The sequence below is a fragment of the Miniopterus natalensis genome, chromosome X (genome assembly GCF_054644295.1).
Source record: "Miniopterus natalensis isolate mMinNat1 chromosome X, mMinNat1.hap1, whole genome shotgun sequence".
Lineage (NCBI taxonomy): Eukaryota > Metazoa > Chordata > Mammalia > Chiroptera > Miniopteridae > Miniopterus > Miniopterus natalensis.
In genome coordinates, this window is record NC_142103.1 from 75,368,160 (window position 1) to 75,381,646 (window position 13,487).

At 50.0% G+C, this 13,487-nt stretch overlaps 2 protein-coding genes across 3 annotated transcripts in view; both read left to right on the forward strand.

The window, feature by feature from the left end:
- CFP (complement factor properdin) lies at positions 1-5,698 on the forward strand. Its single transcript, XM_016218419.2, has 9 exons — positions 1-118; positions 205-355; positions 1,374-1,549; positions 2,018-2,188; positions 2,325-2,516; positions 2,708-2,881; positions 3,137-3,328; positions 3,486-3,597; positions 5,104-5,698. The coding sequence occupies exons 1-9, from the start codon at positions 43-45 to the stop codon at positions 5,264-5,266; spliced, it is 1,407 nt and encodes a 468-aa protein (XP_016073905.1). The 5' UTR covers positions 1-42; the 3' UTR covers positions 5,267-5,698.
- A 4,092-nt stretch (positions 5,699-9,790) lies between these two features.
- SYN1 (synapsin I) overlaps positions 9,791-13,487 on the forward strand; it is a 35,326-nt gene continuing 31,629 nt past the window's right edge. For both annotated transcript variants that reach the window (XM_087813322.1, XM_016218398.2), the window contains exon 1: positions 9,791-10,167. In XM_087813322.1, coding sequence (XP_087669448.1) covers positions 9,791-10,167 — 377 coding nt within the window. The remainder of the gene's footprint in view (positions 10,168-13,487) is intronic.

Consider the following 13,487-nt stretch of genomic DNA (forward strand, 5'->3'; position numbering starts at 1 on the left):
TCACATAAAGCCAGGCGGGGCTGCAGAAGTGCAGTGCTCAACATGCCTACTCCAGCACAGGCCTCTTGGTTGCTGCTACTGCTGCCACTGCTGTTGTTACTCACCCTGCCAGCCACAGGTGAGTGGGTGAGCCTAGCTGGCCACCAGGGGTGCCCGGGCCCATCACACTCCTGACCATACCCCCTTTTACCCACATTGTTACAGGCTCAGACCCCGTTCTCTGCTTCACCCAGTATGAGGAATCCTCGGGCAAGTGCAAGGGCCTCCTGGGGGAAAATATCCGTGTGGAAGACTGCTGTCTCAACTCTGCCTACGCCTTCCAGGAACCTGGCAGCAAGCTCTGTCAGTCATGCAGGTTAGGGGGAGCCTGGGGTTGGGGGGAGGCAGAACTGTACTCTTTTCTTCTCTGGGATTCCCAAGGGTGATTCTGAGACCCTGATCACAACCATAGCTCTGGGTTTCTCAGCCTTGGTTCTATTGACATTTGGGGCCAGAAAATTATTACTGGTTTGGGGCATGGGGTGACCTGTGCATTGCAGGGTGTTTTGTAGCATCTCTGGCTTCTAATTAGATGCTAGTAGCAACTCCCCACACCAGTTACAACCAAAATGTCTCCAGACATTGCTGAATGTCCCCTTTGCTGCAAAATCACCCCTGGTTGAGAACCACTGCTATGGCTTACATATAATGAGCACTTCCTACATACTGGAAGCATTGAGGATGGAGTGTAGCTCGGGTATTTCTGAAGGTGACTCATGTCCCCTAATTGTGATGACAGCTTGTATTGAGTGCTTACTGTATACAGATGCATTTTGGAGGCTGGAGAGTTTGGGGAATTCTGAGGGTAGCTCCAGGCCCCTAATTATGGTGACACTTCACATATATTGAGCACTTCCAGCATAACAGATGCATTGCAGATGTTGGGTGCAGCAGGAGGATTTCTGAGGGTAGCTCTAGTCTCCTAATCATGATGCCAGCTTACATGTATTAAGCATTTACTGTATGCCAGACATATTTTCTAACTGCTTTATTAAGTACTTCCTGTTTGTACAGTGGTTGCCCAGTGGGTTTCTGACAGCAGTTCTGGGCCCCTAGTCCTTATATTTGCTTACTGCATGCTAGGCACTGTCCTTGGGGAACTTCAAAGGGTAGCTCCAGGTCTCTGATCATAAAAGTAAATGATGTTTATTAAGTGCTTACTGTGTGTCCATCTCTTCCCATTCAGTCCCCCAATATCCTTAAGAGGTAGGTATTCTCATTATTTCACACATATTTATCCCACACCCACGCCTATGCCTGCCCACATTCTGCAGTTCTGTACACTATCCTTGCCGGCTCTCACCAGGATGGGACATATATGCTTCTCTCTGCAGGTCCCCACGGTGGTCACTGTGGTCGAAGTGGACTCCCTGCTCAGTGACCTGCGGTGAGGGCTCCCAGCTGCGGCACCGGCGCTGCATAGGCTGGGACGGACAGTGCCCTGAGAAAGTGCAGCCTGGGGCCCTGGAGTGGCAGCTGCAGGCCTGTGAGGACCAGCCATGCTGTCCTGGTGAGAAGGATCAGCAAGGCAGATGTACACTGCCTGTTACCTGGCACTGGGAACAATCGGGACAGAGGCCCTGAGGGTGGGACTGTGCCTGATGTTTGTGAGGCTCTAAGGAGGAGGCAGAGTGTAGCTGGAGGATAGTGGTAGGAGGTGAGGTCAAAGGGAGCCTAATCCTTGTGGACCATGGTGAGTATGTTGGCTTTTACTTAGAGTGATATGGGTTATGGGCAGAGGAAAAACGTGATCTGACTTCGGGTGTGACCTCCTCACTGTCAGGAGGAAGACAAACTGTGGTGAGGGGTGAAGCAAAGAGATGAGTGTGCAGGTTACTATAATAGTCCAGATGAGCAGTGGTGGTGAACCAACTGTGACAGAGAATGTAGGATAGGATTAGCTGATGTGGGGTACAGGAGGAAGTGAGGACCCCTGAATGATACCCCCACCTCCATCCTTTCCCCTTCTCTCCCACAGAGATGGGTGGCTGGTCCGATTGGGGGCCCTGGGCGCCTTGCTCTGTCACCTGCTCCAAAGGGACCCGGACCCGTCAGCGAACATGTGATCAGCCTACCCCCAAGTGTGGGGGCCACTGCCCAGGAAAGGCAGAAGAATCAGAGGCCTGTGACACGAAGAAGGTCTGCCCCAGTGAGTGAGGGCAACCACAGGGCACTGATGCAGGCACCCAGGGTGGATCTGAGGGTTATAGCAGGGGACTGCGAGGGTAGGAGGACTTCAGCACGCATGACCACACTTGGCCTTTTTCCACCCTACCCCAAAACAGCACATGGGGCCTGGGCTGCTTGGGGCCCCTGGGGCCCCTGCTCAGGCTCCTGCCATGGTGGACCCAACGCACCTGTGGAAAGACGAAGCCGCATGTGTTCTGCACCTAAGCCCTCCACAGAGCCTCCTGGGAGGCAGTGCCCAGGGACAGCCTATGAGCAGCGGGACTGCAGTGGCCTGCCGCCTTGCCCAGGTACATATGGATAAGGCCTCTGACACTCTAATCTTAATTTGGGCACAGATGCACTGCCATTTCATGAGATAAATCTTAGACCATGTCACCATGTACCTCTTCATTTGGGGACGGTCTGCCTCGGGGGTCTAGGAGGGGCTGAAGCAGGGAGATTGAGGTGGCCCTTCCCTCACTTCTATTTCCCCCAACAGTGGCTGGAGGCTGGGGGCCATGGGGCCCAGCGAGTCCCTGCCCGGTGACCTGTGGCCTAGGCCAGACCATGGAAAAACGGACATGTGATCACCCTGTGCCCAAGCACGGGGGCCCCTTCTGTGTCGGTGATGACACCCGGATCCACGTCTGCAACACAGGCGTCTCCTGCCCTGGTCAGCAAGCACCTCAAGATGCACCATTTCCATGCCTAAGCCCATCACCCTTCTCTGCTGCCCTGTTCCTGCTGCTAACGCCCTGGTCCTGCCTCAAATCTGTCCACTCCTGACCCTGATGTCTTGGTTCCATCTCTGATCCCCCATTCCCACATCTGATCACCGCCATTTCATTCCCCAGTGCTCATTACTTCTTTTCAACCTCCTTCCTGGCTCCCTTCTTTATTGTGAGCCCCTGCTACCCTGTCTCTGCAGTGAATGGAGAGTGGGGGCCCTGGGAAGAATGGAGCACTTGTGTCCGCCCGAAGATGAAACAGATCAGCTGTCTGGAGATCCCAGGCCAGCAGACACGTTCAAGGAGCTGCAAGGGCCGCAAGTTTAATGGACATCGATGTCCCGGGGATCAACAGGATATCCGGCACTGCTACAACATCCAGCGCTGCCCGTGTGAGTGCTCCCCAGACTATGCAGTGAGGACGGGCAGCCCATGAAGCGATGGGGGGTTCTGACTCTCTACCCTGGACCCCATGTCCCTGCAGTCTCTTTCTTACCAACCTCCTGAGACCACTAATTCTGACTCAGTAACTACCTCTTCTCATTGCAGGGGAAGGCTCATGGTCAGAGTGGAGTACCTGGGGGCTGTGCACACCCCCATGTGGACCCAACCCCATCCGCACTCGCCAGCGCCTCTGCAAGGCCCATCTCCCCAAGTTCTCGTGAGTGAAGAGGCAGTGTCCCTAAGAAGGGGCAATGATATTACTATGTCAGCTTTCAGGGCGGAAGAGTCAGCTACCCCCAACCACTAAGGTGCCTGCCTTGGCCAGTGCCATTTCCCAGCTGTAGGAAGTGGGGGGACACTAAAGAAGAAGCTGAGAAAAAAGATATATCGATGGGAGAGCTAGTAGCCTTTGTGCCCTTAAGTCACTCATTCAGTCACTCAGCCATTCCCCCATTCACTCAGTCTTTCATGTGTCCATTTGCTCTGCTCTCTCAGTTGCCCATGCTTTGATTGGCTTTTTCAGTCACTCAGTCTCTCATGCCTCCATTCACTTATTCCTTCAGTCACCCATGCTTCCATGGGTGGCTCGGCTTTTTCAGTCACTCAGTCTCTCATGCCTCCATTCACTTATTCCTTCAGTCACCCATGCTTCCATGGGTGACTTGATGTCTCATTCAATATCTCACTGCCCCCAGGCACTCTAAGGCCTTTTTGGCAACAGTTGTAGGCACACACAACCCAGATCCCATGGATCTCCCAAGAGATCCACTTAGAGCCCTGATAGAAAGCATGTGAAGAATGGTTGGTATGTGGAAAAGGGACTGCCACCTAAACCTGGGTCTAGGAAACTGGGCCTCCCCTGACAGGAAGGGGTCAAGACTGTGTACACAGAATTCTGGACACAGATGATTGATCAGCCACTCAAAGTGTTTTCTGGTGGCCAGGGTAGCCCAGGTGTGAGAAAGGATTAAAATGCCCACTCATCCCTTCTTATTTCCACATAGCATACATCAAGCTACTAGATTAAATGGCTTTTCCCCAACTCATGGAAGGCCTACAGTCTGGAAAGTGGTTTCCAGCTGTGGGGTTTACAATGGGTCCTGAAGATGAGTTAGGGGTGTTAAGTGGAGTCATGAAGGACTTGACAAAATGAAGGAATGAATGGAGAAAGGGCTGATTAAGAAAATCAGGATGTGAGTGAATGGAGGGCTTGCCTAGTGGGAGAAATAACCCAGGCAAAGACCATTCTGGACACAGGACTGAGTTTGGATAAAGAAGAAGAGAGACTGATTGCCTTGAGGCAGAGATTTGGTCACAGCAACAAGGCCTTGAATGCCAGGGCAAAGCATTTGTTTTTTTTCTAGTGGGCGATGGGGAGAGAGATGTAAAAGGTTTTGGATGTAAGAGAAGGTAGCTTATGTCAACTAGTAACAATCACTGGCATTTATTGAGTACTTACTGTGTACCAGACACCACTCTGAGCAGCTTACCTGAATTAACTCACTTATCCTCACTCAGCCCACTGAGGTGGGTATTATTATTATTTCCATTATTACCATTTTTCAGATGAGGGAAAGTGAGGCATAGGGAAGGTAAAGAAATTGCCCAGTATCTCACAGTTAAAAAATAGTGTTGGGCACATAGTATGCACTGAATAAGAGTTTGTTGAATGCATTCTTGCCTTCCCTGAGCTTCTCCCCTTTATTCCCTCCTAATGCCTCAGGCCCACTGTTACCATCGTTGAAGGCCAAGGTAAGAAGAACGTGACCTTCTGGGGGAAACCATTTTCAGTGTGTGAGATGCTACAGGGGCAGAAGTTGGTGGTGGAAGAGGAACGGCCATGTCTACACGTGCCTGCCTGCAAAGACCCTGAGGATGAGCTCTAACACCTCTCTTCCACTCTAATACCCTGACTTCCCAGACCTCAATAAACCAGCCTCTTCCCCAAGAGTGGGGCAATTGCATCTTCTAGGCCAAAGGGTACAGCACAGGCAAAGTCGCAGTGGCCTGTTGTGGAAAACTGTATTTTCCACTGTGGCAACATTTTGGCAGGAATGAAGGCAAGTATCTATCCCTGCCGGAGCCCACTGTCTCCCCCCTACCCCCACCTCCCAGTGCCTGGGCCCACGCAGCACGTCCCTCTGCAGAGCTCTGAGTTACGGGTTTCCTGTTTGGCTACTCGCCCTTCCAGGCACTTTCTGATTGGCTGGCATGCTTGTTATCTGTTTCTCTGCCTCCTAAAGCTCCCTCAGTTCCCACCCGCCAGAGCTGCTGGGCTGGCAGATTCCATTTCTATCGTGGTTAACAGCAGCAGGCAGCAGAGGCGTGGCAGGGTTGGGCGCCCTGCTGCACCAGCACCTGCACCCACCCACTCCCAACAGCCCAGTTCCAACGCTGCAATTATAGGCAACAAATAGCTTGGATAGGGAGCGGGGGGGGGGGGGGGGGGGGGGCTATGAGGTGCTCTAAGCTGGGGCGGGGGGCAAAGAAGCTAGATTCAGCATCTTCCAGGAGGAGCCCAACCCAGAGACAGATTCCTGTTAGCATCTGTTCAATCATTCAACACTTATTAGCATCCACTGTATACTAGAACTAAGTCTGGGCATCTGGAGTGGAGAAGGGCTGGGTAGAAGGAGACATCTGAACAAGGGAACTGACTCAGAGTAGGTGATCCTTTCCTTTGAACATTTATTCAACACTTATCAACACCTACTGTGTACTAACAATAGTCCTGGACACCGTGGGGTATAGGAAAGAAGAGTCAGAGTGGTACCTGTCTCCACAGTGAAGGGAACAAACCCAGATACTAATGCCCACTCATTTAGCACTTAGGAATGCTAAGCCTCTTGCAATGAGACAAAACATAAGAATCATAATTATAGTAATAGCTAATACTTAAGAGAGTAACTACTGTGTGCCTGGTAGTATTTTAAGCCTCCATAGCATGAATTCATTTAATCTACAATGAACCTATGAGTGTCAGTATTGTCCCCATTTACCAAGGAGGAAATGTATATGAAAGGTAATGGATTGAACATTTCAGAAACACCATGTGAGGAGCAGAGTTTAGAACTTAGTGCTGTGAATGGAAGGACACCTCTGTGGGAGGGTTCGGATGGAAGATTTGTGACACCCAGAGTCTGTCAGGATACTTAGTTCTCTGGGTTCATCTCCTCTTGTGTAAAATGGGCCAGTTGATGGGTTGAGATGAAGACAAAGTTGATAAATGGTCATCTTGGGAGAAATAAGCTGAAGTGAGGGGTGTTGATTGCTAATACAGGGTATGAGAGAGGTATGTATGTATTTCTAAGAAAAGGAAGTTTGTGTGTATGCAGTGTGAGGCACATATCTTTTTGTATGTGTGATACACAGACCTATGGGTCTGTGCAAAAATTCAGGCTGTATTGAGTGTATGTGCAGTGAATGTGAAGTTACAACTGTGTGTGCGCCATAACAATGTTATAGGGGTGTGTGTGTGCATACACATTAGGGCAACATGGATGTGTGCGTGAGTTAGAAACATAGGTACACACAACAAAGAAAAGCATTCTTAGAGCCCCTTTTAAATTCCTGCTGGAGAAGATGGAGACAGTACAGAGGAGCCTTACCTCTGCCTCAAGGAGTTGAGACACTCCTGGGGAAATCCTCATTCTTCTGCAAAAAAAAATCTACAAAAAAATTAACTTCTGGAAATTAAACCACCTGGAGAAATGGAATGATACTGGGGTCCACAAGTACTAGGAACCTGGAAATGGGGCCCCTGGGAAGAGGCAGTCTGACGACAGATTCCTAAGGAGCCAAAAAGGTCTGTAGACCTGCAGCTGCTTTTTTTCCCCAGAGAGGGCACCATATGCCCAGCATAATTTGTTTGCTTCCGTTATTGAGCAAAAAACTGGGGAACACATACTTTGAAATGTTGGGGAATACCCAATCCTTGGGGAGTCCCCCAATGTGGGGAAAGCAGAACTGAAACGGCAGAGAAGGCATCTAGGGGCGGGGCAAGGAATGGCCAAAGCAACAGCCTGGAGGTAAGACAAGCTGGCTTGAATGGAGGAGGAAGTAGGGGACAGTTTGGAAATATTTGGCTTGAGGACTGTGGGAGCCTAGGGGGAGAGACGGATTCTGAGTCCTAGAGGAGGGGACTTCCTGAAGACTTTGGTTAAGGATGATCCTTGAAGCAGGGTGGATATTCCTAGCAGAAGTCATAGAATATGCAAAAGTGGAGGTTGTCTCTTCCCCATCCCCCTCCCTTAGACGAGAGTGAAGATCATTTTAAGTTTGAGGGTAGGAATTCTGACTCCAGAGTCCACACCATTACTACATTGTTTAAACAGGCCAATGAATAAAGAATGGACACGTGAATAAGTGGATGATTCACCTGAAAATCCTGCAGGCAGAAGAGACTCCACATCTGCCTACTTTTTTTTTCTTTTTCCTTTTATTGATTTCAGAGAGAGGAAGGGAGAGGGGGAGAGAGAAAAACATCAATGATGAGAGTCATTGATCGGCTGCCTCCTGCATGCCCCCTACTGGCCCTGACTGGGAATCAAACCGTGACCTCCTGGTTCATGGGTTGATGCTCAACCACTGAGCCACACTAACCAGGCTACATCTGCCTACTTCTTGCCATATCTTCTACCTCACTTGGTCTACCATCATCACTCACTATGGCCCACAAAGCCCTACCTATCTGGTGTCTGCTAACCTCTCTGACCCTATCTCCTGCCACAATCCCCCTCCATCAATTTGTTCCAGCCACACTGCCACCTCTTTCCGGAGCGTTCTTAAAAGAAAAAGAAAAAGTATGGATCACATAGTGAACATGGCCCTTTAGGAGTGAATTGGAATTCTTGGGTTTCTTCATCTGTAAAATGGAAATGATATTAACCATCCCATAGGATTGTTGTGAGGGTTGGATAAGACAATACATGTAAACAGCTCAGTTAAGCATTGGGTACAGTGAGTCAACAAATGATTATTTTTAAATGGATTTGTGCTTTCATTGTAGTCAAGATCTTAATAGGAGCTGACAGAATGGCTTTCACAGCCCACCTCTGTCCAGACTCTAAAGGTCATTTGCTCATGTGGCAACCATTTGGCACCTACTATGTATATGTCTTAGGATGAGTCCACCTCTGTGGAAAGTTCTGTGGTGCAGAGGGAGACAGCCATGGGCACTGATGATACCAGGTGATTATTGTGGGTTTTGGCTGTGTCCAGGACAGATGATCGAGGGGTGTACAGACCCAGTGTGTGTGTAGATGGGGATAGATGGACACACATCAGGGATAGAGTTCAGGGAATGTGTGTGACTGATCTAGGTCTGTCCATCATTGTCTGTAGGTATGTGTTTTGTCTGGTTGTGCATACTCATGTGAGTTTCCCTAATTCCCTGTGTGTTGGTGTGGTGCCTATGTGCATGTGTAAGTGTATGCATGTATGCATGTAAGCATGCATGCCCATGTGTGTTACCCTGGGCTTGCATGTGTGTATAGATACCTACATTAGTGTGTGTGCTCTCTATATATTACTCTGTTTCCTGTTGTGTATGTATATATGTATTTCCAAGTATGTGTCATTCCCTGTGTGTGTGCCTCCAGTACCCCCTCCCGGGAAGGGTGTGTACCCTGCTCAAGTGTCCACCTCCACCTGTCTAATACTGTCTAGGCCTCCCCAGCACCTCTCTGCCTAGCTGAGCCTGTGTGTGTGTGGGAAACTGATCTCCCCGCGGGGTACTGCGTGTGACCCCCACCCCTCGCCCTGAGGGCATTATTTCTCTACTTTTGCGTCTCCGGGTGTGCCTCCATTCCCACCCCCACATGCCTTCTGTGGTAAATATCAACACTGGAAATTGAGTATCTGCGAAGAGTCCTGCATGTGGGTGAGACTGGGTGTGAAGACCAGAATGGGGCGAGGTGGGGAGTTTGCCTGACCACTCAATCCAACCCTCCGAACAAACACCCACCCCGCCCCCACTCCCCAAATTGCGCATCCCCAATCTGAGGGGGGGAAGGGAACAGGATGCGGCGTGGCGCGTGCGCACTGCCCCCTTCAGCACCGCGGACAGCGCCTTCGCCCCCGCCTGCCGGCGCGCGCCACCACCGCCCCAGCCCTGAAGGCGCGCTGACGTCACTCGCCATTCCTCCTCAAACTCCCCTTCCCGGTAGCCTTGGTCGCGTCCGCGCTGCCGCCAGCCCAGCCGGACTGCACCACGCGAGGCGAGAGATAGGGGGGCACGGGCGCGACCAACCGCGCTGCGGCGGTGGCGACTCAGCGCTGCCTCAGTCTGCAGCGGGCAGCAGAAGAGTCGCATCGTGCCTGAGAGCGCAGCTGTGCTCCTGGGCCCTGCGCGGTCCGCCCCCGCGGCTCTTGACGACTGCTCCTAGGACCCCCTGACCCGCGCCGCAGCCATGAACTACCTGCGGCGCCGCCTGTCGGACAGCAACTTCATGGCCAATCTGCCAAATGGGTACATGACAGACCTGCAGCGTCCGCAGCCGCCCCCGCCACCACCTGCTGCCCCCAGCCCTGCAGCCACGCCGGGTCCCGCGACCGCCACTACCGAGAGGGCCTCCTCGGCCGCCCCCGTGGCCTCTCCGGCCGCCCCTAGCCCTGGGTCCTCCGGGGGCGGTGGCTTCTTCTCGTCGCTGTCCAACGCAGTCAAGCAGACTACTGCGGCCGCAGCCGCCACATTCAGCGAGCAGGTAGGCGGCGGCTCTGGGGGCGCAGGCCGTGGGGGCGCCGCCGCCAGGGTGCTGCTGGTCATCGATGAGCCCCACACTGACTGGTAAGCCACTGCTGCGCACATCTCCCTGCAAGCCTGGGTCCCCAGATGGTTCTATGACGAGCAATTATCGAGTACCACTTGTGTGTCCAGCACCTGACCCCCACCCAAACCCTTTTTCTTAAATTATTATGCTGGGTGCTTCCTGTGTGCCCCACCCCACCTCCCCCCACCACCACCACCAAGGCCTCCTCGATCCATACAGGGAGCAGTTATCGGGCGCCTGGTGTGTACCTCCTTCCCAAAAGCCTTGGCTTCCATGTATCCTATGAACATTTGAGAGCCTAATGTGCCCTTGCCTGCCCCCAACCCTCTCGTCAAAAGCCTGGTCCTCTAATGAATCTCGTGAGCATTTATCAAGTACCTGCAGTGTGCCTCAACGGGAGCCCTTCCCCACGGCCTTTGGCTTCCATGAATTTTGTGAACATTCATTGAGAGCTTGACATGTGTCTTGTCCCCCTTCACCCTTGTCCTAAGGCCTTCTCTCTAATAGATCTTGTGAGTATGTATCCAGAGTGAGTTGTGTGCCCCACCTCAGCCCTCTCCTCAAAGACCATTTAAACTATTCAGTGAACGTTGACTGAGTGCCTGCTGTGTATCCCACCCCAGCTTCTCACCAAAGGTGTTGCCTTTATGGATCTTGTGAGCCTTTATTGAATACCCTCTGTGTGCCCCAACACCAGGCCCCCTCTCCAAGGGCCTATTTCTCCAAAGAATCTAGAAAACATTTATTGCTTGATGTATGCCCCATCCCCAAACCCCTTTCTCAAATGTATCATTTTCCTCAAATAAGTTCCATGAGCATTTTTGAACCTTCTGTGTGTGACTCATCTTTGGACTCTCTTCCCAAAATCCTTTTCCTACAATGAATCTAGAAGGCATTTATTGATTGCCTCCTTTATCCCCCATTCTCAAGCTACTCCTTCAAAGACCTTTCCTTTGGTAGACCCACCTAGCACTTATCAACTGCCTTCTCTAAGGACTCTTTCCTCCAGTGTATTCAGCAAGCATTTTTTGAGTGTCTGCTGCTTACCCCATCCCCAAACCCTTTCCCCAATGCCTTTTCTCCAGTGGCTTCAGTCTGCATGTATTGAGCACCTTCTGTATGATCCAAACTTAGGCCCTCTCCCTAAAGACATTTGCCTCCAATTAATACAGTAATCAGATATCCAGCACTGTGTGCACCATTTCAATCTTTCTTTCCAAAGACCTTATCTTTTTAATCACTCCTTGGAGCATTTGTGGAGCACCTGGTGTGTGCCTGATTCTGTGTCTTCCTCACAAAAGTCTTCCCTCCCCGTGGATGGAGGATCAAGCTTACATAGACCAAGTTTCTGCATCTCCACTCCCCTTCCCCAAAAGATTTTCCTTCAATGATCCGGTGACTATATGCCCCCCCTTAGCCATCCCTTCCCAAATACCCCTTCTCTGAATGTATTCAGTGTTTATTTATTCCCTGTCTGCCAGGTGCTTAATTCTAATCACCTTCCCCCTAAGGCCTTTCCCTCCATTGGGTCCCATGAGCATGTATGGAGTCACTTCTGTATGCTCTATGTTCACACCTTCTCCCCAAAGTCCTTTTCTCCCAGTTAATCCAGTGAGCATGTATGCAGTGCCTGTTGTGCGTAGGGAGCACACTCCCCTTCATTATCCCTAGGAGAACCTGCACCAATCATAAAGCCTCTCTCCAGGGTCCTTCCTTTGATAAGTCTAGAGCCTTCAATGTCCTTAGGATTTTCTCTCCCACTCTTAAGTTTATGCCCCAAAGGATCTTCCTTCTATTTAAGCCACTAAACATTTATTGAGCACCTACTCTGTAAAGGTCTTTCCAAGTCTGGAAGTTTTGCCCTTGTCTCAAGTACTCCCTCCCTAGGGGTCTACTTCAGCCTAAATATATTGACTACCAGTTCTTTACTGGTTAGGTAACCACACACCCCAGGAACCCTTACCCAGCAGCCTTTATATTCAGAGCCATTTATTCATTCTACAGATATTAGATGCATACTCTTCATGTGCCAGAGTGTGGGAGGCATTTATTAAGCACTACTATATACTAGGACAACCCCTCCTTCAGTTCTTCTTACTTCTAATCCTAAACACAAGCTGGATTTTCTATATCTTTTCCTCCATTTAATGCCACCATTCTTGAATGAGCACTTATTGTATACTACTAAGAACCCCTTATTCAATGCCTCTTCTCCCCCTCTTGTAGCCCTAATTCCCCTTTCAATATTCTTCATCCTGCCTTCCACACTACACAATCCTGAAAGCCCTTAATGTGCACCTCCTATATTCTGGCCAGGTTCCTTCCCCCACTTAGTAACCATCTTCTCAACTGCCCCTTTCCCCAATTAATCCAAAAGTGATTTACTGAGTTCTGTTCAATCACATTCCCATCCCTACAGCAGGCCCTTCCAGTCTTTTCTCCAACAATCCATAAAGCATTTGTTGAACACAGGCTATAATTCCTTCACCAACACCCACTCACACAGATGCCATCTTCCTGGCTAAATTTGCTCCATTGACGTCAACAAACCTTCATGAGGCCCCTTCTGAATATTGGTAACCACCCTCCTTCAGATTTCCCTTCTCCACTCTGACCCTCCAAGTGGGGGCTTTGCTGCTTTTTCCTCATTCCAGCAAGCATTTATTAGTTACCTACTGAATATTGACAAGACCCTTCCCCTTTCCATAATCACAACTCCAGTGTTTTACATTTTTTCTTCTAATTTGTCCAGTAAGCATTTATTGAGAACCTACTGAATTCAGTAAAAGATTCTTCTCTTCCCCTTATGCATCCCAGAACCAGCCCTGCTTTATCCCAGCAGCTGCTCCAGTCTTTTCTTCCAGTCAATCTAGCAAATATTTATTTAATATCTGCTATAGGTGGAGTAGAATGGATAAAGGGAGAGAGCCTGTGTACACCAGGCTCAGTGTGGGGAACAAAGACCTCTGCATCATCAACTTGCAGACATTCAGAACTATGCAAGTTTTAGGGATCTCAGCCTGAAATAAAGGAGGAGTTGTGCAAACTCTAATGGATTATACACCTAAGTACAGTCTGACACACTTCCCACCAAACCTCATCGCTCTCATTCCTTTTTGGGTATGAGTCCCTCGTGATTTAAAGTTGTAAATTCTGAGTTGAGACTCATCTACCTACCCTTTTTAGAAATAATTTAGTCCAGTGTTTTCTAAACTGTGGGCCACCTATTGGCTTGTGACCAGCATTTCATTTGCTTCATGAAGTAGGATAAATAAAAATAGAAAATAAAATAGTATATTGCACATAGTAAGTGAAATTATTATTTAGCAAAACTGGT

Excerpts from the sequence above, each read along its gene's own strand:
- CFP (XM_016218419.2), top strand. The coding sequence starts at position 43 with ATGCCTACTCCAGCACAGGCCTCTTGGTTGCTGCTACTGCTGCCACTG. Across the intron at positions 119-204 it reads ACTCACCCTGCCAGCCACAG|GCTCAGACCCCGTTCTCTGC; the intron begins GTGAGTGGGTGA and ends ACATTGTTACAG. Across the intron at positions 356-1,373 it reads AAGCTCTGTCAGTCATGCAG|GTCCCCACGGTGGTCACTGT; the intron begins GTTAGGGGGAGC and ends TTCTCTCTGCAG.